The sequence below is a fragment of the Acinonyx jubatus genome, chromosome E3 (genome assembly GCF_027475565.1).
Source record: "Acinonyx jubatus isolate Ajub_Pintada_27869175 chromosome E3, VMU_Ajub_asm_v1.0, whole genome shotgun sequence".
Taxonomy (NCBI): Eukaryota; Metazoa; Chordata; class Mammalia; order Carnivora; family Felidae; genus Acinonyx; species Acinonyx jubatus.
In genome coordinates, this window is record NC_069398.1 from 38,869,511 (window position 1) to 38,894,932 (window position 25,422).

Genomic DNA, 25,422 nt, shown 5'->3' on the forward strand with positions numbered 1-25,422 from the left:
GAGTGGCTGCTGTCCGCCCCGGCCCGCGCGCGGCGGGCACACACGGCCGCGGCCGCCGGACCCGCACCATGGTTTCCGGCCCGCTGCGTCCGCTGCCGCGGCTCCTCGCGCTGGGGCTCGGGCTGGCCCTGCTGGGCGCCGTGGCCGGGGAGCGAGTGCCAGGTACGCCGGGCGCGGGGCCCGGGCTGCGCGGGAGGCCGGGGGGAGCCTCCCGCCGGGGATCGCGGAGCCGGCACCGGGGACCCAGAGAACGGGGCCGATCTGGGCGGTACTAGGCGGACGTGGGGATCCCGGTCAGGTGGTCTCCGGACACCGGGCTTCTGGCCAGGAGAGGTTCATCCCGCTCCGAACTTCATCCTCAGGCCAGGCCTCAGTTCCCCCCCCCCCCACCGTTCAACTGGGGGAGGGGGGAGCGGTGAGGTGGGGTGGGGTGCTTCTGTCCTAAAAAGTCCAGACTCAGAAGTGGAGGGAGAAAGTTTGAGGGCGGGTTGTCTGGTTCGGTGGGAAGGCACGCCCCCAGCCTGTTCAATACGTGTTCTGTCTAGCCCCAGGGACCGAAGAGTCGGGGTGGGGGGATGGTGGTGCCGAGGGCACGGGGGTCTGTACCCCCTATACCATGTGGGGTACCTCCTTCCATCCGGTGACTTCAGTGCCCAGCTATGTGGGGGGAGGGACCGGGGTTCGGCCCCGTGCCCAGGAGTGAGTCACCCGCCGGCTGCGGGGGGGTTGTGTGGGGGGACCTGACCCCCCCCACAAGCGTCCCGCGCTATGCCCCCCTTTCCCCCGCGCTGCCGAGTCCCGGTCGGGTCGTGCGGTCACCTGTGAGGAATGCGAGGGGAGGGCGCCGGTGACTCACGTTATTCGAGCCGACAGACCCTGACCTCAGCCCCCAGAATAGCCGTGCCCCGCCCCAGCCTGACCCGCGGCCCCCTCCCCAGGCACCACCCCCTGCTCTCGCGGCAGCTCCTGGAGCGCGGACCTCGACAAGTGCATGGACTGCGCGTCGTGCCCGGCGCGACCGCACAGCGACTTCTGCCTGGGCTGTGAGTGGGGGGCGGGGCCCGGAGGCGAGCGGACCCCAGACTGGGAGAGAGGATTGCCCGGGCGGAGAGGGGTGCAGTGCTTCAGATCTGAGGAATTAATCGGGAAGCGGGGGTGGGTGGGAGGTGGGTGGGAAAGTGGTGGGTTCAGGGCAGGGGCCAAGGTGGGGTAAAGGCTTGGGGCTCGGACCTAGGGGGCGGGGCTAGTACCGAGAGGGGCGAGGTCTGACTTGGAGTTCCGCCCCCAGGCGCTGCTTCCCCTCCAGCCTCCTTCCCACTACTGTGGCCCATCTTGGGGGGCGCTCTGAGCCTAGCCCTCGTGCTGGGACTGCTTTCTGGCTTCTTGGTCTGGAGACGGTGCCGCAGGAGAGAGAAGTTTACTAGTAAGTGTGCCAGGCCCGCCCGCACACTCCCCATCACTCCTCGACGTCTCCCCTGCCCTTGACCACCCCTCTTCTTATTTTGCAGCCCCCATTGAGGAGACCGGCGGTGAGGGCTGTCCTGGCGTGGCACTGATCCAGTGACAGTGAGAGCCCCTGCCAAGCAGGAGGCCCCACCCACTCATCATTCATCCATCCATCCATCCATCCATCCATTCATTCATTCATTCTGGAGCCAGCCCCTCACCCGACACACAGCCAGAGCCAGACTCTTCCAACCGCAGGGGTGTGGAGGGATGGGGCACTGGTGAATCACCTCCCCGAGGCCTGGGCCCAGGCTTCCGAGGAGGCTTCCAAGGTGTCTGACTGCCCTGGCTCTGGCTCCAGGACAGCAAAGGAGACCCATGCTGGGTCACACCAGACAGCTGACACTGAGGAACCGCAGCATTTGCACAAAGGGTCCCTCCCTCCACCCCCAGGGCCTGAGGGCCAGGCTGACCCGAGGGCCAGACACCACGAGGCCCCACCAACTCAGATGTACTGAAATTCCACCACAGGGTCTCTGCCTGGGGGGTCAGGGACCTGTTGCTAACACTAGGGGGCTGGCCCTCTAGGGGGGCTGGCCCTAAGACACTGTCCCCCCCACCCCCAAAGAGGGGGGGAGTATTTATTTTGGGGAGAGCGTTTGGAGGGGAGGGAGAATTTATTAATAAAAGAATCTATAACTTTAAATGGTTTGGAGAGTGGCACGATCCCCAGCCCGACTTCCCAGAGCTGGAGGGAGGAGTGAGTCAGCCGCGGGGGCGGGGGTGAGGCTCTGACTCACACATTCTCAATGCCTGAGCCCAGCCTGCCAGGACCTGGCCTGGCCCTGACCGTTTTCCAGGGAAGATTTTTGAGAAACCCTAAGCATCCAGCACCCCAGTCTTCCCACCTTCCTTCCCAAAGGCCCCAGGGTTCCAGACTGACGCCTTCAGTTGCTCGGCAATCTTTATTCGGTTCTCCGGAGGGGAATGCCTCCCTTCCCATGCTCTGGTTCCTCCTGCCCCTCCCGGCCCAGGGCTCCGTGGGGTTCAGTGTCCTCCTCTGTTGGGGGTAGGTCCTGTGGCCCAGAGGCCTGGTCTGGAGAATAAGCAGGACAGCTGGTGCCTTAGTGGGGATGCTGGTCTTCTCGGTTTTGGGAAGACGGAAGATAGGCAGGGATCTTCCCACCAGCACTCAGAGCTCCATTATCTCTCCAGCTTGGGTCACAGGGTAGTGGGAGGTGGGGGCATCCCCTAGCCTCAGCAGCCGGAGCGCCTCGGGGATCAGGTTCCCAGGGTAGCGCCAGAGAAGCAGCTCAGAGCAAGGACTCCTGGAAAAGGAAATAGCAGCATGGGGCTGAGGCTGGTCTGGAAGAGCCACCTCCCACCGGGTCCAGGTCCCCAGGAGCTCGTGGGCTGCCAGCACCTTCCAAGGAGCCAAGATGGGAAACAACAGAGGTTGGCTAGAAGCTAAAAATAGCAGGATGAGGCAGGCCTAGAGACTGGCTCCAAAGATCGGGTGTGATCTTCCAGAAGGCCCAGACGGTGGATGGTGCCTACCTTAGTGGGGGCAGAGATGGGAAAGCCATGCGGGGGCTGCAGTAAGGGTGGTCATTGTGTAGGCTGAGTCGAGAGAAGTGGGTGGCCATGTTCTCTTCAGAAAGGAACTGTTTGCGCAGGGGCTCCCTGGGGGGAGACGGGGAGACAGGCAGGCTAGGATACTCACATGAGCAGCAGTCTGATGGGGACCTAAGGTGACAGAGGTCTTGTTGGGAGTCCCTCCCTGTCCCCAAACTCACTGCTCCTCCTCCAGGCGCCGCTTGGTGCTCATGGGCACAGCTCCTTGGAGAGGGGAGCTGGGAAGAAAAGAAAACCAGGTGCACCCCACCCTCTTCGCCCCATCCCCAGGATCTGCTCTCCTGCGCCTGCAGTGTAAGCCAGGAGGCCCCAGCCCACCTCTGTCTCAGCTGACACCTAAGTCACCCCCCTCTCCCAGGCCATCCAGCAGCCTGCTTCAGACCTCTCAGCCCAGTCTCAGCCTATGCCCAAGCCCTGACGACTCGCCCCACCGCTTGTCATCCTGCAGACCACTCCAGAGCCTCCAGCCAAAGGTCCTGAGCCCCTGGGCCTGGCCCACCCAGCGCCCCTACACACACCTCAAGTCCTGGCCTCGGGACGTCCCCGACGCGGCCCGTGGGTCGCGCTGGGCCCGACCTGGGGGGCCTCGCTCCAGGGGCTGCTGTAGGATCATTTGGGTTCGGGGTCCTGCGGGCAGAGGGTGGGATCCGGGCGACAGGGCGGAGCCTCAGAGGGCGTGGTCCAGCACGGGGGGCGTGGCTTTAGGCGCGCGCAGCGGCGAGGTTCTACGCAGGCGCGGAGGACGAGCGACGCGCGGCTGGAAGGCGGGTCTGCTCCGCGGGGTGGGGGAGGGGATCTGGCGTAGCGGGGCTGCGGTGGTCGCCACTTAGTGTTGGCGATCTTCGCGGCGGTCCCTGGGCTCCTGGGGCTCGGGGTAACACGCGGCGGCCGCCTTCGCGCCGGGCCGACGAACCGTGTTGAGGCTGTGCGGCTCCGCGAGGGGCAACCGCTCGCGGGCACGTCCAGACTCGTGAAGCTGCGTCGCGCGGAGCACTCTGGGATTTGTAGTTCTCGCGATGGAGCGAACTGTGCCACACGCAGTACCTCTGGGTCAGGTGAGGCGGGCGTGATGCGCGGTGCCTTCTGGGGTTTGTAGTCCAGGCCCGGCTCGGAAGGGGCAGGCAAGGAGTCATGCCCTCAGCCCTGTTCTGCGCGGGACTCGGACTCAGACCCGCGGGCGGGAAGGTAACCGGGCAACCTTTTAGGCGCCTAACATGAAAGTTCTGGTGGGGGGGGGGGCGCCTGGGTGGCGTAGTCGGTTAAACATCCCACTTCAGCTCAGGTCATGATCTCACGGTTGGTGAGTTCGAGCCCCTCTTGGGGCTCGGAGTTGATAGCTCAGAGCCTGGAGCCTGCTGCGGATTCTGTGTCTCCCTCTGTGCCCTTCCCCTGCTCTCATTCTGTCTCTCTCTCTCTTTCAAAAATAAACAAACATTAAAAAAAAAAAAAGCCAGAGAGTAGGGATCAGAAGTCTGTGTGTTTTTCTGTCTTGGGACAATGGAACCACTTTTTAAGCGCTTTTAATGAGGCAGCGCTGTGCGAAGTTATAGATACGGTAGCTCAGACAGTTGTGACAAAGTCTCCTTGAGCTCCATTTGACAGTTGAGGAACCTTGGAAGCCAGGCTGGGTGCTTGCTCAAGGTACTGGTAGACGTCCCACCTCAACTGCCCACTTCGTCACCCTCTTGAAGCAACCCCTGGGACCCACTTGGTGGGTTGCCTCAAAGGAGGCCTCAGATCCCTGGGCAGTGGGGGGGCCGGACAGGCGGCAGGGGCAGCAGGAAGGAGTTGGAGTCCCCGGCCCAGATGTCCCAGGCAGCCTTCATGCAGCCTCTCTCCACAGATCGAAGTGTTTCAGGCCCTGCAGCGGCTGCACATGACCATTTTCTCCCAGAGTGTCTCACCCTGCGGCAAGTTCCTGGCAGCTGGCAACAATTACGGGCAGATAGCCATCTTCAGGTACTCACCCCTGCTTCCCCCGCCCAGTAGCTCTAGCGCTCGTTCCCCCCTGAGACTGGTGCCCCTGCTTCTGGCTCTCAGGCCCCCCCTCCCCTCTCCCTTCAGTCTGTCTGCCGCTTTGAGCTCCGAGGCCAAAGAGGAAAGTAAGAAGCCCGTGGTGACATTCCAAGGTGGGTGCAGCCATTGAGTGTGGGTTAGGGAACCCCCCGGAATGGAGGAGGGAAACAGGACAGCGTCACTCAAGTTCTGCATTTCCATCTAGCCCATGACGGGCCCGTCTACTGCATGGTCTCCACGGATCGACATCTGCTCAGTGCCGGGGATGGAGAGGTGAAAGCCTGGCTCTGGGCAGAGATCCTCAAGAAGGTAAGGAGTGTGGAGCTGGGGAAAGGCTGGGTTGCCCAGGCCCAGAGAACCTTTGACATACGGTGTTTCCCTCCATGAAGGGCTGTAAGGAGCTCTGGCGACGTCAGCCCCCGTACAGGTGAGCTAGGGCCACGTGGGCAGAAGGCACTTGGGGGTGAAGGTACTGGCTCACCAGAGCTGACCTCGCTTTCTCTCTCGCAGGACCAGCCTAGAAGTGCCTGAGATCAATGCTTTGCTTCTGGTCCCCAAGGTCCGAGCCCTTTGTGACTGGAGCTCTACCCCACGCTGTTCTTGGCCCAGACTTTAAACCTTTTCCCTCTCCCTGTCCCGGGTCTACATTGAACTTGCAATTCCACCCTGCCTTCTTCCACAGGAGAATTCTCTCATTCTGGCAGGGGGAGACTGTCAGCTGCACACCATGGACCTTGAGACGGGGACCTTCACAGTGAGTGGGGCCCTGGAGCTGGGGTGGTCAGGGCTGGATGCTAGCAGGGGCAGTCTTCCTGGATCTCCTGACGCTGGCCCTCTTCCTGCAGCGGGCCCTCCGGGGCCACACAGACTATATCCACTGCCTGGCGCTGCGGGAGCGGAGCCCCGAGGTCCTGTCGGGCGGTGAAGATGGAACCGTGCGACTTTGGGGTTAGTGTCAGGTTGGAGGGAAAGGTGGTGGTGAGGGAGATGGGGGAGGGCAGGGTGTTTCTCAGAGTCTTCCCCCACCCCTCACCCCCCACCCCCCACAGACCTGCGCTCAGCCCAGGAAGTCCAGACCATCGAGGTTTATAAGCACGAGGTGAGGCGTGCCCCATGCCCTGTCCTCCCCTCCGCTTCCTGGGCATCCCACGTGTCTTCATCTCCTTCTCCCTCCTCCTCCCTCCTAGGAGTGCTCCAGGCCCCACAATGGGCGTTGGATCGGCTGTTTGGCTACTGACTCAGACTGGATGGTGAGCAGGGCAAAGTCCAGAATGGGGTGACAATTCCGGGCCCTGCCAGCAGAGGGCCTATGGCTCACGGCGGCTGGGGACACCTCGCCTTTCTGCTCAGGTCTGTGGAGGAGGCCCAGCACTCACCCTCTGGCACCTCCGATCCTCCACACCCACCACCGTTTTCCCCATGCGGGCGCCACAGAAACACGTCACCTTCTACCAGGACCTGGTGAGGCCCTCTGTCTTGCTTCTGCTACCTGTGCCCGGTTCCCCTCTCCAGTCCTGACCCCCGACTCCTCTCTCCGCCCTCCACAGATTCTGTCCGCGGGCCAGGGTCGCTGTGTCAACCAGTGGCAGCTGAGTGGGGAACTCAAGGCCCAGGTGCCTGGCTCCTCCCCAGGGCTGCTCAGCCTCAGTCTCAACCAGCAGCCAGCAGCCCCCGAGTGCAAGGTGGGTCCTGCAGGGGGCTATGCGGGGGCAGGGGGGAAGGGGCATGTGTGTGGACAGGCCAGTCACCCCCGCTCTTGCTTCCAGGTCCTGACAGCCGCAGGTAACAGCTGCCGGGTGGATGTCTTCACCAATCTGGGCTACCGTGCCTTCTCCCTGTCTTTCTGATCTCTGGCAACGCCCCCTCTGTCCCAGGGATCTGGAGTGCTTTTTCTTTTTTCCTTTTTTTTTTTACCAAATAAAATTTCAGGCTATTCTTCCATGCATTTTCATCCCAAGAATAGAGGCCAAGTCAGTGTAATGATTTTTATATATTACTCTGTTTGATCTTGATACATAAATACCCACCCCCATCTCTGCCCTGGAACATGCCAGGCCCAGAGTGTTTAGAAAATATAGACCTGTATAGATACAAGACTCAGCTCTGCCCCACCTGCGCCGCCACCCACCTGGGGCCCCTGACCCCCAAAGCTGGCCCCTGCTCCCAGTGTGACTTTGCCCAGCCTCCCTGAGTGGGGAGGCTACCAGCCCTGTCTGGAAGACGATCGGGGCCCTGTTGCTACATTGGCCAGAAGAGGAAAGAGAGCCAGCGGGCACGCGCTGCCCCCTGGGCCCGGCCGTCAGGTCCTTCGGAAGAGGCTGCTCAGGAAGCCGCCGGCGGGCCCAGGGCCCAGGCGCAGGGAGAAGCGCGGCGCGGCGCGGCGCGGGCCACATTCGGTGGCGCTCAGCTCTTTCTGGCGTTGCGAGCGCAGCTGCTGGCCGATGACCACCTGCATGTCGTCCTGCGGGTAGGGCGGCCGGGTGGGAGGAGCCCGTCAGCGAGCCGGCCCCGCCCCGGGCCCCGCGCCTCCAGGCCCCGCCCCTCACCTGCCAGGCCTCCAGCTCTTGCGTCAGCGCCACCTTCTGGCGGATAGTGCGAAACAGCTCCCGGGAGAGTGAGTCCCGCTCCAGAGAGACGCGGCTGAGCTCTAGGGACAGTTCCAGGGCCCTGCAGGCAAGAGAGGCAGTGAGCGGACCCGAGGATACTGGGGCCTCAGCGAGCAGGGGTGGTGGGGCGCCGCTGGACCCGGACTGGGGTGGGGCCGCGAACACCGAAAACAAAGTCGGAGGGCCCCCGGTGGGTGTGGGAATAATTCTATCACGCGTGGGGGTATCGAAGGCCCAGGGTGCCTTGTAGCCCCACTGGGGCTGTGGTGGATGGTGGTAGAGGCTCACTTGTTCACGGCTTCATCTCGATCCGAGAGGGCGCCCCTAAGGGCCTCCTCGGGGTCCTCGTGTGCCCGCAACTCCTTCTGCCTTTGCAGCTCCTCCCGGAGGGATTGCAACTCGGCCCGCTGCAGCGCCATCTGGGGGCAGGGAAGGGTGAAGAGAGACAGGTAGGCCCCTGACCTCCCAGGTCCCGCTCTTCAGCAGCCAGGGGTTCAGGTCTCTGCGCCCTCCCCTGCCTGCTCCACAAACACTCCGGGCAGCGGTGGGCCGTGCTGGAGATGAATCTTCTGAGCCCCCAGGCTGGTGCGGGATGGGGCGGAGCGGGGCCGGTTGGGTGGTGTAAGCCCGCAGGAAGGATGCTGAGAGAAGCACTGGGAGGTGGGACTAAGCGGGGGATGCGGTCCAAGAAGTCTTCCTGGAGGGGGTGGCTTACAGGCTGGCTCTTGAAGCCTGAGTGCAAGTTTGTTGGGATGCAGATCAATCCAGGTAGAGGGGGATTCGTGGGTAAAGGCCCAGAGGTGTAGATGGGCAACGGAAAGTGGCCTTGGGAGGGACTCTATATCTAGCACCATGCTCCCCCCGCCCCCCAACACACCTCATCCTGCAGCCGGGCCACTTCGGCCTCCTTCTCCTCTAGTATCTCCCCTGAGCTCAGGGATGCTCGCTTCTTGGGAGGCTCCAAGCTCTCCTCCTGGGGCGAAGACTGGTGGCTGAGCGCCTCTTGGATCTCAGGGCACAGGGTGTCCTGTTTGCCAAAGGAATCGGTCGGTGAGGTGTCAGACCTCCTGGAAAAAGGAGGGGGGCAGAGTCTGCATGGAGCGTGGGGGTTAGCAGACCGCGGGCTCACCCGGGCGTCTCGGTGTCCGTCTGCCTTCCGGTCCTGGTCGCTGTCGAGGCTATGGGCAAGTTCCGACTGCAGCGAGGCTCCCGACACGTCGGCGTCCTGCAGACGCGACTCCTCCTCCAGCTCGGACACGCGCCTCTGCAGCCTCCGCAGCGCGCTCAGTGCCTCCCCGGCCTCGGAGCGCGCGCGTTCCAGCTGAGCAGGGACAGAAAGAAGGCGGTCACCGAGGCGCGCCCGGAGCCCTCTTCCCGCAGCCGGCCCACAGGGGGCGCCGGTGCGCCACCGAAAGCCAGGCAGCCCCGCGCGTCGGCGCGCCCCAGCCGCTGGATCCGGATCCCACGCCTGGATCGCTGGGCGGCCTTGGACCGCTCAGTTCTCCTCGGCAGGTACCAATTTCCTCGTCTATAAAGCAGGGCGGGGACAGGCGCCCCGGCTTTAAAGTTTCTCATCACCCTCCCTCCAGCCCCACCCCATCAGGTCACCTCGTAGAGCCCCGCCCCCTCCCCCGACCGGTCTATCTTCTAACTCGTCAGCGCAGTCAACCAATAAAGTTTATTGATCTTTCTCAGCCGCTGCGGTGCTGAGCGCCTCACCCTCAGGGCGGCTCTCTACCATAACCATCCCATCTTACAGACAAGCAAACTGAGGCTGGGCGTCCCACAATAGGAAAAAGGGACCTGGGGCCAAGAGCCTACATTTTTGGATCACAAAGTGTAAACTCCTGAGATCCCAAGTAGCAGGCCACGCTGCCTGTTTTCATTTCCTTTCATCCCTCTCCACTGCCCCAGACCCGGGCCGAGTCCCCATCATCTCTGGCCTCAGTCCCTGCCCTGGCCTCCCAGCTGCCAGGCTCTCCTGCCTTCTAAAAGCGTACCACCCCTGCTCAATACTCTTCCAAGGCTCCCACTTGCCTAGTCTAACGCCCACGCAGTCACGGCCCAGCTTCTGGAGCTCCCGCGGATCCAGCTCTGGGCTCATCTCCCGGGAAGCCCCCGGGCGGTGGCCAGTGCCCCAGCAGGATGGACCCACCCACCCCAGCCCCACTGGTCACCTCCAGGCTATGCTCCCGCCTCTCACGCCGCAGTATCAGCAGCTCCTCGTGGGTTGCCTGTAGCCTGCCCTGGCCCTTGTCCACCTCCTCACGCAGGCCTCGGATCTGGGCCTCCAGGTCCTGCCGTCGGCTCTGCAGCATCTGGTTCTGGGGGAAGACCTCGGCGCTGGAGGGGAGGTGCCCGGCCAGCCCCAGGGAGCCCCCAGCCCCAGCTGGCACTCACCTCCCCCTGCAGACTCTCTAGCCGCGTCCTCAGCTCTGCTCCCGCCAGGACCTGAGACTGGCACTGTCCCCGAAGGCCATCCAGTTCTCTCTGAAGCTCCTGCTCAGTCTGGGAGGCCTGGGGGCAGAAGGGGGGGGGGGCTCAGGTGGCCCAGGCCTTAGCCCCAAGCCCAGGGCCCCTACCCCCCTCCCCCCGCCTGGGTCCGTGGGCTGGGGGGTCCTCCCACCTGGGCCAGCTGCTGGCTCAGCCGGAGGTTCTGCTCCCCGAGTTCGCGGAGGGCCTGCGCACGCTCGCGCCCGCTGTCCTGCTGCTCTGAGCGCTGCTCCCCCAGCTGGGCCCGCAGGGCCTCCACGTCCCCCTCCAGCTCCACCGCCCTGGCTTCCCATTCGGCTCCCCGGGCTGCCAGGCCCCGGCGGAGCTCGTGATTCTCCTGCTGCAGCCGCTGTGGGGGCCGGACAGAGTCAGGTGAGGCCCGAGTGGACACAGAGCCAGGGGCGCATCGGAGCGGGGCTGAGCTGAGACAGGTATGGAGGCAAGAGGGAGAGGCAGGCAGGGTGACAACCAGAGCCTGGGCGGGGAGGGGAGGTGGAGAGGTTCCCAGGCCAGGCTGGAGGAGCCGAGCCGGGCCTGGAGTGCAGTGGGGGTCCCGGTGCCCACTCACCTCTGGCTGCTGCCTGGGCTTCTGGACCTGAGGCCGCAGGCGCCGTTTCTGGCGCCTGAGTCTGGCAGAATTTAAGCCCCGGCCCATGGCCTCGCGAACCAATGTCCCAGGGGCCGTGGAAGTTTGGCCTCTGCTCGGACTCCGCTCAGCCCCTCTCCTCCAGCTCCCTCTAATTAACCCTGGCAGGCCCCGCCTGGGCCCCGTGCCTCTGCGTGCCCTTCCCCAAACCTGTCCAACCAGCAGGGGGACGCTCTTGGCACACCTGGGTGCCCAGCTTGGGGAGGCAGGCAAACTGGGCGGCCGGCCTCTGGTCCCCACTCTCTATAAACTCTCAAAGCAGGAAGGTGATGCTAACCGTACAGCTGCTACAATTATTAGCAGGTGTCCTGCCTGCCAGGTCCTGTGCGAGCATGTTCCTGGCGCTTCTCATTTAACCAACTAGAGGCAGAATTGTTAATGTGCTGATTTTGTCTTTGAGGAACCTGGGGCTCAGAGAGGTGAAACGCCTTGCCCAAGGACACCCAGCAAATTAGTGAGGCAGGGATTCCAACCCAGGCAGCCAAGCTCTTAGCCAAATGCCACGGGGGCAACATGGCTTTAGGATCGAGTCCCCAGCTTCGGGGTCTGGTTGTCCTGGCTGGTGCCCGGCTCTGCTGCTGCTTTGTGGTCAGACAGGTTCCTTCACCTCCCCAAGTTCCGGTCAAGCAGCCATCCGTCCGATATTTGCTGAGCTCCTCCCGTCGTGGGGTCTGGCTGTCTGCGGGGAGTGAGACCACCCAGTTCCCCACCTCCAGCAGCTTAGAGTCTGGAGAGTCACAGGCAAATGGACATGCTCTTGAACTGGGTAATTTCAGAGGGACCGTGAGGGCGCTAAAGGAACCCTGGAGAGGAAGAGTGGGGTAGCCTGGGGGTACAAGTGATGTTTGAACTGGGGTCTAAGGGGCAAGGGGGAAGAGGGCTGCTCCAGGAGCAGCAGGTGCAAAGGCCCCGAGGGAATACGCGCGGGTTACTCAAGAAACCAAAAAGGGGCCCTACGGCAGGAGGGCGGTGCGCCCAGCGAGCTGAGGTCCGGCAGGCCTGCACGTGGGGACTCTCGGGCCCGGGTGAGGACTTTCCGTGTCATCCCAAGTGTGACGGGGAGCTGTCGGGAGATTTGGGGTAAGGACCGAAACGACCCGGTTTGCAACTTGAAGACCCCTCTGGCTGCCCCAGAGTGGAGCATGGAGAATGGGCTCCAGGGGGAAGAGCGGAAGCTGGGGACGCGTGAGGGGGCGGCCGCGGGTCTGGGGCAGAGCGGATGTTGGCCGCGACCAGCTTGGAGGCTGCAGAGATGTCGGGAGGTGGGCGGATTCAGAATCTAGTTGAGAGGAAAGGTCACCAGGGCATGCACACGCAGGAGGAGAGGGGTCGTGCGCGGCTCACGCTCTGGTCCTGACACGGGAAGCTGGGGTGAGGAGCGCAGGGGTCAAGAGTGCCGCTTATGTCGAGATGCCCGTGAGGTGGCCCGGGAAGAGGGGAGGGGCAGAAGCGCCCCAGGCCCGTCTCGGGGCAGTGGTTGGGGCTTTGTGGATGCCGGGGTCAGTGGCGTCCAGGGCGCTCAGTGGGCCCGGTGTGACCCCCCCCCCAAATGAGACTGTGGCTGAGGACAGCCTGGGCAGAGGGAGGAAATGTCCTGCCTCACAGGGTTAGGTGAGAATGGACCAAGACGACGTATGGAAGGTGCTTAGCCCAGAGCCAGGCCGGGAGGGGCTGCCCCTGAGCTGCTGGAGGGGTCGTGCCGTCCCGCTGAGAAGCCGGACCCCAGATTCAGAGACAGCCAGTGGCTCGCCCGGGATCACACAGCCAAGCAGAGGTCTGAACCCAGATCTTGACATGTTCAGAGCCCACGTCCCTCACCACTGGAGAGCCGGGCCAGGAGCACGGGGCTCAGCACTGAACCGTTGTCCCAGAGACAGACCCTTGCCGGGCTTTCCTCCCCCTGCCCGCCTGTCTGCCACCTGCCCACCTGCCTAGAAGCTCCTGCCGTCCACCCCTGCCCCCTGCCGCCGGCTCACTTCCTCACGCTCCGAGTGCTGGGCGCTCAGTGTCTCCAGCTGCCGCTGTAGCTCCTCGTTGCGTTCCAGAAGCATCTTGCCGAGCTCCGCGGCCAGCAGCAAGTCTTTCTCCTTCTGCTGCAGCTGCAAAGCCAGGTCCTCGGGCTCCTCGGGCCCTGGGCCCCCTCCCAGGAATGAGTCCCGCCGCTCCAGCACAAAGGGGAAGAAGCCTTCGTCGCCACTGGGGGAGGCGCCCCCCGAGAGCAGCCCCGACGGGAAGCTTGGCCCTTCCGGGGAGCTCATGGTGCCTTCGGCATCTGTGGGCACAGGTCAGTGGGCACAGGTGGCTGCAGGACGATCTACTCTGCAGCCCGATGGTGCCTGCCCCCTGCAGGTCAAGATCTGGCCTCTCAATCCTGCAGCCGGGGCCTCCCTGGGCCATGAAGGGTTAATGATCTGTGTCTTGGCCACCCAGCTCCGTTACTGTCCCCAGGGTAAACTGAGGCAGGGAGCACAAGGAAGTGAACTGCAGACGTCCTCTGCCCCCAGGTGGCCTTGCCCCCGTGCTCCGGGACCGCAGGTCACCCAGAGTTACTGCCCTCCTCTTCCCAGACCTTAGCTGTTCTGTCTCCCGGCCCCTCACCCGCAGGGAACCTCCTCCCAGAAACCAAGTTCTCAGAGACTCAGGACTCAAGGCTGAGTTCAGCCCCTTCCCCTCCCAAGAATACAGGGCCCTTGGGAATTTATGGCTCCTGACCACTTTGCCCCAAGAAATCCAGCCTCCTCCTCTTCTAGAAGCCCAGGTCCTCAGCAACTTGGGGCTCAGATGCCCTCCCCAGCCCCCAGCCCTCCCACGAGGTAGCCCAGGCCTCGTTCTCCTATCTTCTCGAGATCCATGGTGTCTCGAGTCCCCATGCCCAGACCTGGTGCCCATTGTAGAGTGTTGGCGCGGCTTCCCAGGGCGCGGGGGTCAGGCCAGGGGCAGGGCAAGGTAACAGGTTGTGCCGGCGGACCGCGGACGGAGGCCCTGCCGCTCCAGATTTCTGTTTACTTCCCGGCCCGCCCCTGGGGATGGGAGCCTGGTGGCGCTCTCCTAGGGCGGCCGAGGGCCGGCGGTTCAGGGGCTCTATGCGAAGGCACACCAGGCTTGCCTGGCACCCTCCCCACCTCCAGCCCTCTGGGGGGCCCCACTCCCTACACACACACACACACACACACACACACACACACAAGCACCCCGCCCCTTCCTCTTCTCTCCTCTCCAGGTGTCCAAGCCCAGCCCTACCGCGGAACCCAGTAGTCGCCGTCGTCCCAGCGCAGCGACGACCGGGGACCGGGAGTCTCCGTGACGAGGCCCCTGTGGGCGCGACCCCGCTCTGGAGACCCGGGAGCGTCCCTCCTCCTCCCGCCTCCGCGCATCGAGCTGCTGTCTAGCACGTCGGCCCGGGCGTGTGGGCCGCCCCCCCCCCCCCCGGCTCCTCGACCCCCCGGCCCGAGACGGCCACCTTCCCCCCTTGCCGGCGCCCCCCGCTTGCCGACCCCAGGACTCGGCACCCGCCACCCCCGGCGCCCGTTCGTCCTGGCCCTGTCCTGCCCGAAACTCGAAGGGCGCCCGTGTCCGGCGCCCCTAGGCTCCTACCCGCCGACTCCGGGCTCCCTCCGAGGTCCCCGCGGTCCCGGATCCCCTCTTCCGGAGGCGGCGCCAGGTGCCAGGCCCGCACAGGTGAGGGGGCGGTGCCGCGGGCGGGCCTGGGGCGCCCCCTGGTGGCGGGAATGGCGGGGCGGGGCTGAAGGGGAGTCGCCCCCACCCAGGTAGGTCTGAGGCACCGACCTATCTGGGCCCTGGCAGAAACGACAGGCCCCATTAGTGGAGCACCTGCTGTATGCAGACCCCACGCTGAGCATGGGCGTCCGCTCCTTTCCCCGGACAAACCGCCCTGTGGGATAGGGAATCGCTAAGAATGACAACAGCAAGGACACATCTGACCTACGGAGCACTCTGCTAAGTAAGCTCTTTTATAGGCACAGCTTGCTTACTTTTATGACACCCTAACGAGGCACGAACTCCCATTAGCCCTCTTTTACAGACGAGGAAACTGAGGCTGAGGGATGCTGTAGCTTGCTTGGGTTCACACCGACAGAACTTGAATGTGAACCACAGAAGTGTGACTTCAGGGCGTGTGCTCCTGCCCTGGTTCCCGTGGGGCTGGGAACCTGGGGCTCTCCCTTTCGAGGTTGCACGAGACTCGACCCCACGCTCCAGGCCAGGGCCAAAGGCCTCGGTATGGACACCAGGAGGATCCAGGGCCGGGCCCAGCCCAGTGCAGCCCAGACATGTGGGGGACGCCCCGGCCACGGCCTCGTGTCCGGTCACGAGCCTCCTCAGGTGTCCGGGGCTCCCTGCTCCGCTGTGGCGGAGGCTCCTGGCCTGGGGAGCGGGGACACGCGGGGCGCTGGAAGAGCAGTGGGCTGGGAACTGCTCAACAGCAGGCTTTCTGGGGAAACAGAAAGCCCCAGATGGTTGCACGTGGCACTTTCTGAGGTAGAAGCACTCCCTCTGTGGCTGATGTCCAGCTACCGACATGACATTGTTGAATGTGAAGTTGGGCCGAGATGTGCATTATTGGCGTTTATCAGCTGGTCCCAGCTGCGTCCCACGCCCCTCTGGCTGGCGGCCAGGACTCCTGGGTCCTGGGGACCGGATCCTAAAGAAATCAGAGGAAGGTGGCTTCTGGGAAAACGGGGGCAAGGACTCATGGGAGGCGTGGCCTAGAGGCTGGGACTCCCGAGTCCCAGATTTGGCTTCAGGCCAAATCCCAGATTGGCCACATTTTAGCTGTGCGCACCTGTGTCGTACAGCTGATGAACCTCTGCTGCCCTCGCCTTTCCCATCTGTAAAACGGGGGAGATAAGAGTTCCTAGCTTATAGGGAGGCTTAAATAAGGGTCAAGCGCCAGCACTTCATCCTGCTAGGGGCCCTCTGAGTGGCCGTAGCCGGGCCATAGAAGTGACTCACCACACACGTTCCAGTGTTTTCCTCCTCACGGCCACCCTGACATCATATCCTTCACAGACCAGAAGCCAGCTCAGGGAGGCCCAGTGATCTGCCCGTGCAACTTGACATCATCAGACTTTTAAATTTCTGCCAGTCGGGGGGCACCTGGTCACTCTTTGGACGTTTGCAGGAGCCCCCTGCTTCCTCTGGACCCAGGAATTCTGGCCTCCAGCTGTCCTGATGGACCGGAGGGCTGACTTCACAGGCCCCCCGCTGCCCTCTCCCAGCCTCCCTGCTGATTCCAGCAGGAAAATGGATAGCAGGGACAGAGGGGCCCCAGGGACGCCCTAGCCGGGCTGGGATATAACCAGTTAAGGGAGGGAAAGACAACCCAGCCCTCAAACAAGCCAGTTTCCTGGAGCCTCCAGGCTCACTCTCACCCTAGAACTTTCTCCCCACCTTCCCAACAGCAGGTGGGCCCCTACAGTGCCCAATCTTGGCTCCAGGGTCCCCTCGCAGAGCTGTGGGCGGTCCACGCTGGCGTCCAGAGGCCCGAAGAGTGCCCCCTGCCATAGGTAACCCCGTGGGAACGCCGCGGATCCAGACCAAGGTGCCTCCGGGTTTTTACGACATATACAAAGCCTGTGAACAGTAAGTGGTATTGTTTGGAGCATTTTAAACCTCTGTATAAAATACTGCACACTCAATATGTTTTTCCGCAGCTTGCTTTTTCCGTTTAACCCAATGTTCCCAAGTTTCTTCCCCTCTTAAAAAACAAAAACAAAAAACTCAGGTTCCTTGAAGTAGGTATTTGTTTCCAAAAGCTGCTGTAACAAATTACTGCCAACTGCGTGGTTTAAACAACAAAATTGGGGCGCCTGGGTGGCGCAGTCAGTTAAGCGTCCGACTTCAGCCAGGTCACGATCTCGCGGTCCGTGAGTTCGAGCCCCGCGTCATGCTCTGGGCTGATGGCTCAGAGCCTGGAGCCTGTTTCCGATTCTGTGTCTCCCTCTTTCTCTGCCCCTCCCCCGTTCATGCTCTGTCTCTCTCTGTCCCAAAAATAAATAAACGTTGAAAAAAAAATTTTTAAAAATAAAACAACAACAACAAAATTTAGTGTCTCCTGGTTCTGGGGGCCAGAAGTCCCAAATCAAAGTGGGGAAAGGGTTGGTTCCCAAGGGTTGGTTCCCTGCCGGGGCTCAGAGGACAAAATCTATTCTGGGCCTGTCTATTTGGAAACTCTGTTTGCAAATAGTGGCACATTCCCCGGGGTCTGGAAATTAGGACCTGGACACCTGTTGTCTGGAGACACAATACAAGCCTCCGCAAGGAATAATGTTTACATCATGAAATTCACCCAGGTTAAGTGTTTCATTTGATGAGCCTAAGAAATTTTTTTCCTGAATGTTTATTTTGAGAGAGAGTGACCGAGCGTGAGTGGGGAAGGGGCAGAGAGCGAGAGGGAGACAGGGTCCCTAGGGGGCTCCAGGCTGGCAGCAGAGAGCCCAACTCGGGCTGAAACTCACAAACCGGGAGATCACGACCTGACCTGCAATCAGATGCTTAACGGACCGAACCACCCAGGCATCCCTCATTTGATGAGTTTTTAACAAGTATATGTGGTGCTGTAACTTCTGCCACAGTCCTGGGACAGAGCACTGGCTGAATCCCCAGGGCGCCCCAAGCCCTCGTGCAGTCCCTCTCCCACACCTGGCCCCCGGCAGCCACGGACGCCCTTTGTGTCACTATCATCTTGTCTTTTCCAGAATGCTCTCCACGTGGAATCACGTACAGTGCGTGGTCTCTTGCGCCTGGCTTCTCTGACCTCGCATAATGCTTCTGAGACTCATCCAGGCTGTATGCATCCGCAGAATCGACTCACAATTTTCAAACCGAAGCAAAGTTGCAGGGATAATGCAATGAATGCGCTCCTTGTAGGCTCACAATTGTGAACATTTGCCACGTACGCTTCCTCTCTCACTTACACAAGGCTTGCCCAGCACACATTTTGCTAAACCACTGGCGACCTCGGTTAGGTTTGCATCTCCTGAGGACGCAGACATTCGCCTCCGTAACACGGACCATTATCACCAGTGACGCATTGAACAGTGATAAAACAGATTATGGAATCTTGCCCAATATACAGCTCATGTTTGAATGTTCCCAGGAATGCCCCGGTTAGATGATGTTTTCTTTGATCCAGGATGAAATCAAGGATCACACATGGCATTTAGCTGTCTTTTCTCAGGTGTCCTTTAATCTAAAGTAGCCCGCTTGTTGGGGGCGCCTGGCTAGCCCAGTGGGTAGAGCCTGTGACTCTTTTTTTTTCTCCAAAAAATTTAAATTCCAGTTAGTTAACGTATAGTGTATGACAAGTGCCCTCCTTAATCCCCCTCCCCCAGTTAGCCCATCCCCCTGAGCACGCGATTCTTGATCTTGGAATTGTGAGTTTGAGCCCCACGATGACAGGAGAGATTAGTTACAAATAAAAAAAAAAATCTGAAAAAAAAAAAAACAAAAAACCCACAAAACTCCAGGCAGCTGTTTTCCAGAATGTTTATGAGATTTATCCCTGATGATGCGTCTGGATTTAGTTTGTTAACAGCTGTATGGTATTTCATCCAATGTTTATGCCCCGATTTATTTCTCTCCCATCAGTGAAGGACTTCGTCTCTTGGCGCTTTTTCCGTGTTATAAACAACCTGCTAATGCACATCCTTGTACACAGACCTCCGTGGACACGTGGGTGGGGGTGTCCTGAGTACATAGTGGCCGGGGCTGGGGTCATCAGAAGGCTTCTTCGTTCCCATTTCTGTCACCCTCTGCCTGTGTTTCAGCCGCGCTCTGCCTGCGGCCTGCGTGGATGTCCTCACAGTATGGCTCTCTCAGACTTCGACACGGCAGCTGGCTTCCCCGACACCAGGTTCCCAGAGGCCTGGGCGGAAGCTGCAAGCCTTCTTAAGACTCAGCCTTGAAGGTTGGTGGAGGACCATTGCTTCTACTGTAGAGTTTTTTTATGTGAAGATTGGATCCCATGATGAATTTCACCTGGCTCTCACCTGGCTGCAACTTGACATCATCAAACTTTTAAATTTCTGCCAGTCGGGGGGCCCCTGGGGGGCTCAGTCAGTTGGGCGTCCCCCTTCGGCTCGGGTTGTGATCTCGTGAGTTCGTGAATTCGAGCCCCGCGTCGGGGGGGCCTGGAGCCTGCTTCGGATTCTGTGTCTCCTCTCTCTGCTCCTCCCCCACTCGCACTCTGTCTTTCAAAAATGAATAAACGTTACAAAAAATTAAATTTCTACCAGTCTGATGGCAAAGACGGTGTGAAATATATATACCCCCAGTCGCTGGCACAAAACTCCTAAAACCCTTGTTTTATTTAAAAATTTTAATGCTTATTTGCTTTTGAGAGACACAGAGAGAGAGATAGAGACAGAGCGTGAGCAGGAGAGGGGCAGAGAGAGAGAGAGAAAGAGACACAGACTCCGAAGCAGGCTCCTGGCTCTGAGCTGTCAGCACAGAGGCCGACGCGGGGCTTGAACTCACGGACCGCGAGATCACGACTTGAGCAGAAGTCGGACTCCTAACTGACTGAGCCCCCCAGGCGCCCCCTAAAACTGTTGTAAATAAAGGCGCTAGGGCTTGCGGTTTTCATAACAGCTGGTGTGGGTGAAGTGGGATTTGCTAGAACAGCCCTGAGCCAGAAACATGGTTTGGGAAGAGCCAGGGAGAATGGGCGGGGGCGAGAAGCCTCTGATTCCGGGGGGGCCAGGAGCTCCCTCGAGGTGTGGAGCTGGGCGCCCTCAGTTCCTCAAGGTAACAGTTACCGATGGGAGTTAGGGACTCCGAGAGCGGCTTCACTGGCTGCGGAAGGAAATGCGACCTAGTGAGAAAAAGGCAAAATATTCAATCCCTTGATTATCTGTAACAGTTAAAACGCAGGGGGCGCCGGGGTGGCTCAGTCGGTTGAGTGACTCTTGATTTTTGGCTCAGGTCATGAGCTCAGGGTCGCAGAACTGAGCCCCGTGTGGGGCTCTGTGCTGGGCCAGGAGCCTGCTTGGGATTCGCTCTCTCCCTCTCCCTCTCCCTCTGCTGCCCTCCTCCTCTCTCTCTCTCTCTCTCTCTCTCTCTCTCTCTCTCTCTCAAAAATAAAAACTTTAAAAAAATACTTAAGGTGCAGATAAAAGAGAATGCTGGGCCACACCTTGCTGCTAGACCAGGCTTGGATTTGGATGAGTCCAAGCTTTGGCCACCAGCCTAAAAGCCCCCTCCCCAAGGGAGAAGTTATAAGGCGACCACAGAAGGTACCTCTCAGACCTCTGCTCACCGAGGAGGCCGGTCATCAACGTTGGGGACAGACAAAACCAAGAAGCCACTGAAATCCGGGACCGCAGCGTGAAGGCGTTGTTTCAGTTTTTAGATCACTATCGTCAGCTTCCTGGGGAACCTCACCGGCACGGATTTTGCGAGTGACTAATGTGGGGGCTGGGGCTGGGGCCAGGGCGCGGAGGAACACGTTTGGGTGGAGTCGGGACCCACGGCTCACAGGTGGCCCCACACGATCCCTCAGGAGTAACCCACGGGAGGTTACCCCTGTGGGAAGAGCCGGCCTGGCACACGGGATGGGAGCCCCTGTGAGCAAGGAAAAAGCCCCTGTAGGGTCCAGGTACCCCAAGAAGGAGGGCCGTCTGTTGCCCCTATAAATGCCAAGCGCAGCACCCCGGGTGAAGCAGCCTGTGTGTGTGTGTGTGTGTGTGTGTGTGTGTGTGACCCATGGCACCCGCTCCAAGACGCCTGGACGTTCACCGGCTGATACGCTCGTGCCCTGGGTCACAGTAAATGCTGTGGGTAAAGGACGCCCTTTTGCGTGGGGACCCCCATGTAGCCTCCTGCTGCAAAACCGGAGGGCAGTTTGGGAAGTCTTACTGCGTTTGCTGTCCCGGCTTCCTCTCGGTGTTGACCATTCTTCAGTGGCATTAACGACCGGCCCCAACACCATCCTCCCCAGAACCTTCTCATCTCAAACCGAGCCTCTGTGCCCGTTACACATTGACTCCGCACTTCCTGTGCCTCGGCCCCTGGCATCCACCATCCGCTTTCTGTCTCTGTGGTTTCGACGACACCGAGCGCCTCCCAGAAGTAGAATCTGAGAGCGTTTCTCTGCCATTAGGTCCTTTTCGGGCACACTTGCTGTTGATTTATATCTTTTTTCCTTTGAGTGGGCCATACTTCCCTTTGCCTTGTATGCCTTGTGACTCATTTATTTATTTTTTAGGCAATCTCTATGCCCGGTGCCCAGCATGGGGCTTGGCCTCACGACCCTGAGATCAAGCGTGTCGCGTTCTACCGACTGAACCAGCCAGCCGGCCTTGGGATCTTTCATGGGACACTAGACATTTGAGTCTAATAATGGCCTAGCTCTGGAAACCAGATTCTCCCTTCCGCTTTATTATTGTGTCTGTTGATTGTTCTTTTGTTTTTGTGAATGCTGTGGGCGGTCTCTGTGGGTCTCTGTGCAGGAGCAGCTCTTGGCGCTTTTTTATCCATTCATCCATCGATGGACATTTGGGCTCTTTCCATACTTTGGCTCTTGTCGATAGCGCTGCTATCAACATTGGGGTGCATGTGTCCCTTCGAAACAGCACACCTGTAGCCCTTGGATAAATGCCTAGTAGTGCCATTGCTGGGTCGTAGGGTAGTTCTATTTTTTTTGAGGAACCTCCATACTGTTTTCCAGAGCGGCTGCACCCGCTTGCATTCCCTCCAACAATGCAAAAGAGATCCTCTGTCTCCGCATCCTCGCCACATCTGTTGTTGCCTGAGTCGTTCACGTGAGCCATTCTGACAGGTGTGAGGTGCTATCTCATTGTGGTTTTGATTTGTCTTTCCCTGATGATGAATGATGTGGAGCGTTTCTTCATGTGTCGGTTGGCCATCGGGATGTCTTCTTCGGTGAAGTGTCCGTTCAGTCCTAAGTCTCCAACAGGATTTTGGAATTCCAAAACAGTCCCTTTGGACGGATTCTATCGGCGCCCTTGTGGGGAGACCATTCCCAGTGCTTCCTACTCCACCGTCTTTCCAGAATCTTACCTGATCCAAGGCCTTTGAATGATCAGGGCTGGAGAAGACAAGTTCCCTGGACTCCTTGACCGAGGAGCCCCACGCACCGCGGGACCAAAGCCCATCGGTGAAGCCCTGAGTTGGGCCACAGTCAGGCGGAAGGTAGAAATGTAAGCGTGGGCCAGATTATGGACGCTGGGACATGTGGGCAGGCGTGATGGAAAGAGGCTGTGTCTCCTTTGCCTAATGTTTCATGCAAATGGATGTTATGTCACACTGGGAAACATTCCCCCTGCTTAGTGTTGCGAGACCAAAACCTGTGGGTGAAGTCGTGAATGGAGGTTGACGGGAACATAAGGGTGGACGGAATGAGGGCCAAAGCAGGAGAATGGGCCTATTGGGAAGGGCGTCGTGGGAGGTGGTTGATCTCTTTTATCAGATCGTATTCTGGGGACGGGGACGGACACTGTGTCTGACGAGGGGATGTTTCCTCTACCTAATAATGCAAAGCAGAAGCCATCGAGGCGGGTGGGAACACAGAGCCAGCGCAGTGTGGAGGGGGCGCGGGAGCGCGGGTGGGGACAAATTCTAGGCGCTACGCAAAAGCCTGTGAGCGCCTCCCCCACCCCAGCGACGACCCCTGGGGCTTTGGCCTGGAGAACTTCCATACGAGGGGCCCCTACTACCTTGCTCCCCGACATCAGTCGAAGCCACCCCGGGGAGGGAAGGACTCACAACGATCTGTTACGCCCGTGTTGTCCTGGCAAACGTCCGAAAAACACTCGAATGGGGATGCAGTGCCCAGAAGGGTGCCAGGGTTAAACAAGAGTGGGTTACACAGACCCCCTGCTGCCTGGGAAACGTGAGGGGACAGCTCTGAGCACGGAGCCTCTTTCCCGAGGCTGACTCCCGAAGAGCCTCGGGAGATGCTGGGTGCTGTTGTCTCTTGCTCTGTCCCCGTCGACCGCTCTCCACTGGCCAACAAGGGCCGCTTGCTCCGCGGATGGCACTTCCAAAGCGAACGGACGACATCCTGTTTGGAAGGCCGCCGCTCCGATCAAAGAAGGTCCAAACAAATCAGTTCCGTGGGCTGAACTGCGAGCCGTTTCTCCAGCTGTGAAGGAAGCCTTGAACAGTGGCCCTTCTGTTTTGGTTTCTACTGACGCATAGGCAGGAGGGCAGCGGAAGCCCGACCCATGCGGGGGCTCCGTCCTGGGGAAACCCCTGCGGGAGTCGAGGGGTGCATTAAGCAAAATGGGACATGCTGGTGCCCGTCAGAAGAGCCACCTTCCAGGTGGGGAAGGTGACCGCGGTCAACAAGCAGTTACCTCCGTGCGCTCGCTGAAAGTGGCCACCAGGGGCCACGAAACGGGCCGAGTCCGCACACCGTCCTCTTGTGGCCTCGAAGGCCCCAAATGCCGGTGGGAGCCGTTCTGTCTGGCAGCAAGAGGCCGAGGGTACGGATGGCAGACTCCCGGTGGGAAGGTCCCCTGCATGCATGCCAGAGTCACACCAATGCTGGGAATCCTGGAGGCTACAGTTGGGTCCTGCCGGGAAGGCACTGTGACTCTGGACCGGGCTCTGCTGACCCAGGGCCGGATGCAAACGCTCAGAGGGCTCAGGAGAGAGACGCGTGCACAGCCAAGTGTCATTTCTGCAGACCAAGGATCGCCGTTTACAGCCCATGATGTCCAACAAGGGGCAGAGAGCTATCCTCCTCCGAGACTAGTCTGATAGAGACTTGGAACGGGCGATGAAAACATTGGTTGTCTAAAACAGGGGGCTCTAGGGACACCAGGGCAGCTCAGCCCGTGAACGCGTCCGACTTCCGCTCAGGCCATGATCTCACAGTTCTGGAGTTCGAGGCCCGCCTCGGGCTCTGCTGTCGGCACAGAGCCCCCTTCGGATCCTCTGTCCCCCTCTCTCTGTCCTCTCTGCCCCTCCCCCGCTTGTGATGTCTCTCTCAAAAATAAATAAACATTAAAGAAATAAAATAAAACAAAAGGGGGGGATATAAAGGCTGGAAGGGCCGACTCACACCCACCATGGGTAAAGGAGTGTCCTCTCTGGGTAGATTTCTCTGGTTTTCTCCTGGACCTGGGGAAGGGGGTGGGGAAGGTGCTAGTGTCCCCACAACACGTCACCTGCTGTTTTGTTTCTCCCTGGTGCAGCCGTCATAAGACCGGGTGCCTAAAACAGCAAGGGCTCCTAAACAAGAAACTGCAATTGTGTTTCACACTCGGTGTCGGAATTCCGAGGGGCCTGACGGCAGGATGCGCCTGTACCCCATCTGACGACAGTAAAGGCAGGCGCACTGCCTGTGCTAACACGAGCCCCCCGGTTCTGCACCTGTGTCACCTTGCTCACCCTACGGGGATGGCGGTGGACCCAGGGGAAGCACTTGCCAGGCCAGTACTGCTGCCTGCAGTGTAGACCAGCCTGATGTTCCTTCCAAAGGCGGAAGCAATTGGGTCTAAATGGAGAAAAGGAACACTAGCAGCCACGGGCAAAGTCATGAACACAGGAGTTAGGTCCTAAGGGAAACCTAGGATCACATGAAGGCCTCAAAAGAGCTTCAGAGCAAGATGATGTTGTCTCTTGGCTCGATCCCGCCAGACACCAAGTGTTTGCTGAAATCACCCCAGCTTTTGCGCCCTGACAAGTGACAAAATCGAATGGAAGGCCTGCAAACCTCAGCGGCCTCACCATGAGACGTTTTCATGCGATACAATGATCGACCGGGATGATTACTAATGACTTCCTGGGACATTAGTAATGTGCCAGTTCCTGGGCTGTATTATCATTTTGCTGCAAGGGACCCCCTGGCCAGAGACCAGGGGGTGGGGTGTGAAATAACAGAAGAAAATCACATATTTTGGAGGCGGTCCCTGGGTCCTGGCACAGAGCTCCTAAATCCCTTGGAATTTCCTGGGTGATAGGAGTTACTTTTGTTCCTTATTTAAAAAAAATTTAATGTTTATTTATTTACTTTTGATAGAGCACAGGTCGGAGAAGGACAGAGAGAGAGAGAGAGAGAGACAGAGAGAGAGAGAGAGACCGAATCCAAAGCAGGCTCCAGGCTCTGAGATGTCAGTGCAGAGCCTGATGCGGGGGTCAAACTCACAAACGGAGAGATCGTGACCTGAGCAGAAGTCAGACAGTTAACCTACTGAGCCACCCACACACCCCAGGAATGCCTTTCATTCTAATAAGGAGACTCTTGGTGAGCCCCCTTGGTAGCTCCTAGACAGGCTAAAAGACCAACCCAGGATTAGAAGCTTGGAAATTTCAACCCCATCCCCCATCATCCAGGAGTGGGAGAGGGACTGGAGACTGAGTTATAAATTGATCGTGCCCGTGTGAAAAGTCTCCATGAAACTTCCCAAAGTATGGGCTTTGGAGCACTTCCGGGTTGGTAACGTCTCCGGGCTGGGAGGGTGGGACCCCCCCAGCTCCAGAGAGCCAGAAGCTCCAGCGCTCAGGACCCTCCCAGACCTCACGTGATGTACGTATCACTTCATGGCTCTTTATCTGTCTCCTTTGTCATATTTTTTACTATGTAATAAACTG

At 59.8% G+C, this 25,422-nt stretch overlaps 4 protein-coding genes across 8 annotated transcripts; 2 read left to right on the top strand and 2 right to left on the bottom strand.

Moving 5' to 3' along the window:
• The first annotated feature begins 1 nt into the window (after position 1).
• Positions 2-2,152, top strand: TNFRSF12A (TNF receptor superfamily member 12A). The gene is made up of 4 exons (XM_027043428.2): positions 2-162; positions 939-1,043; positions 1,289-1,423; positions 1,509-2,152. The coding sequence occupies exons 1-4, from the start codon at positions 69-71 to the stop codon at positions 1,562-1,564; spliced, it is 390 nt and encodes a 129-aa protein (XP_026899229.1). The 5' UTR covers positions 2-68; the 3' UTR covers positions 1,565-2,152.
• Positions 2,153-2,396: 244 nt separating this feature from the next.
• On the bottom strand, positions 2,397-3,732 carry HCFC1R1 (host cell factor C1 regulator 1). Of its 3 annotated transcripts, XM_015076507.3 has the most exons (4): positions 3,600-3,731; positions 3,243-3,299; positions 3,004-3,129; positions 2,397-2,774 (listed from the first exon to the last, which is right to left on the bottom strand). In XM_015076507.3, exons 1-4 carry the CDS (start codon positions 3,692-3,694, stop codon positions 2,639-2,641), a joined length of 414 nt encoding a protein of 137 aa, XP_014931993.1. In that variant the 5' UTR covers positions 3,695-3,731; the 3' UTR covers positions 2,397-2,638. The 3 variants fall into 3 exon arrangements, with proteins under 3 accessions (XP_014931993.1, XP_014931994.1, XP_014931992.1); XM_015076508.3 differs by lacking the exon at positions 3,243-3,299 and having other exon boundaries at positions 3,600-3,732; XM_015076506.3 differs by lacking the exon at positions 3,243-3,299 and having other exon boundaries at positions 3,004-3,192; positions 3,600-3,730.
• A 262-nt stretch (positions 3,733-3,994) lies between these two features.
• THOC6 (THO complex subunit 6) lies at positions 3,995-7,033 on the top strand. Of its 2 annotated transcripts, none has more exons than XM_027043426.2 (13): positions 3,995-4,136; positions 4,925-5,040; positions 5,146-5,210; positions 5,303-5,406; positions 5,487-5,524; positions 5,608-5,656; positions 5,780-5,851; positions 5,943-6,045; positions 6,147-6,196; positions 6,285-6,347; positions 6,448-6,558; positions 6,645-6,779; positions 6,864-7,033. In XM_027043426.2, the coding sequence occupies exons 1-13, from the start codon at positions 4,098-4,100 to the stop codon at positions 6,942-6,944; spliced, it is 1,026 nt and encodes a 341-aa protein (XP_026899227.1). In that variant the 5' UTR covers positions 3,995-4,097; the 3' UTR covers positions 6,945-7,033. The 2 variants fall into 2 exon arrangements, with proteins under 2 accessions (XP_026899227.1, XP_026899226.1); XM_027043425.2 differs by having other exon boundaries at positions 4,126-4,266.
• A 35-nt stretch (positions 7,034-7,068) lies between these two features.
• BICDL2 (BICD family like cargo adaptor 2) lies at positions 7,069-14,575 on the bottom strand. 2 transcript variants are annotated; one of them, XM_027043423.2, is made up of 10 exons: positions 14,437-14,575; positions 12,819-13,114; positions 10,330-10,545; positions 10,104-10,220; positions 9,881-10,027; positions 8,833-9,024; positions 8,581-8,730; positions 7,992-8,122; positions 7,644-7,764; positions 7,069-7,558 (listed from the first exon to the last, which is right to left on the bottom strand). In XM_027043423.2, exons 2-10 carry the CDS (start codon positions 13,098-13,100, stop codon positions 7,397-7,399), a joined length of 1,518 nt encoding a protein of 505 aa, XP_026899224.1. In that variant the 5' UTR covers positions 13,101-13,114; positions 14,437-14,575; the 3' UTR covers positions 7,069-7,396. The 2 variants fall into 2 exon arrangements, with proteins under 2 accessions (XP_026899224.1, XP_026899225.1); XM_027043424.2 differs by lacking the exons at positions 12,819-13,114; positions 14,437-14,575 and adding an exon at positions 10,765-12,779.
• Positions 14,576-25,422: the final 10,847 nt, after the last annotated feature.

What these genes read in the sequence shown, in the direction of transcription:
- BICDL2 (XM_027043423.2), bottom strand. Translation starts at nt 13,100, where the DNA reads ATGAGCTCCCCGGAAGGGCCAAGCTTCCCGTCGGGGCTGCTCTCGGGG. An exon ending in TGAGCCAGCAGCTGGCCCAG is followed by an intron (nt 10,221 to 10,329) that starts GTGGGAGGACCC and finishes TTCTGCCCCCAG; the next exon opens with GCCTCCCAGACTGAGCAGGA. An exon ending in TGGCCCGGCTGCAGGATGAG is followed by an intron (nt 8,123 to 8,580) that starts GTGTGTTGGGGG and finishes CCCTGCCCCCAG; the next exon opens with ATGGCGCTGCAGCGGGCCGA.
- TNFRSF12A (XM_027043428.2), top strand. Translation starts at nt 69, where the DNA reads ATGGTTTCCGGCCCGCTGCGTCCGCTGCCGCGGCTCCTCGCGCTGGGG. An exon ending in CAGCGACTTCTGCCTGGGCT is followed by an intron (nt 1,044 to 1,288) that starts GTGAGTGGGGGG and finishes TTCCGCCCCCAG; the next exon opens with GCGCTGCTTCCCCTCCAGCC. An exon ending in CAGGAGAGAGAAGTTTACTA is followed by an intron (nt 1,424 to 1,508) that starts GTAAGTGTGCCA and finishes CTTATTTTGCAG; the next exon opens with CCCCCATTGAGGAGACCGGC.
- THOC6 (XM_027043425.2), top strand. Translation starts at nt 4,213, where the DNA reads ATGCCCTCAGCCCTGTTCTGCGCGGGACTCGGACTCAGACCCGCGGGC. An exon ending in TCAGACCCGCGGGCGGGAAG is followed by an intron (nt 4,267 to 4,924) that starts GTAACCGGGCAA and finishes CTCTCTCCACAG; the next exon opens with ATCGAAGTGTTTCAGGCCCT. An exon ending in TGGAACCGTGCGACTTTGGG is followed by an intron (nt 6,046 to 6,146) that starts GTTAGTGTCAGG and finishes CACCCCCCACAG; the next exon opens with ACCTGCGCTCAGCCCAGGAA.
- HCFC1R1 (XM_015076506.3), bottom strand. Translation starts at nt 3,694, where the DNA reads ATGATCCTACAGCAGCCCCTGGAGCGAGGCCCCCCAGGTCGGGCCCAG. An exon ending in TCCCGAGGCCAGGACTTGAG is followed by an intron (nt 3,193 to 3,599) that starts GTGTGTGTAGGG and finishes CTGTCACCTTAG; the next exon opens with GTCCCCATCAGACTGCTGCT. An exon ending in CCATCTCTGCCCCCACTAAG is followed by an intron (nt 2,775 to 3,003) that starts GTAGGCACCATC and finishes TTCCTTTTCCAG; the next exon opens with GAGTCCTTGCTCTGAGCTGC.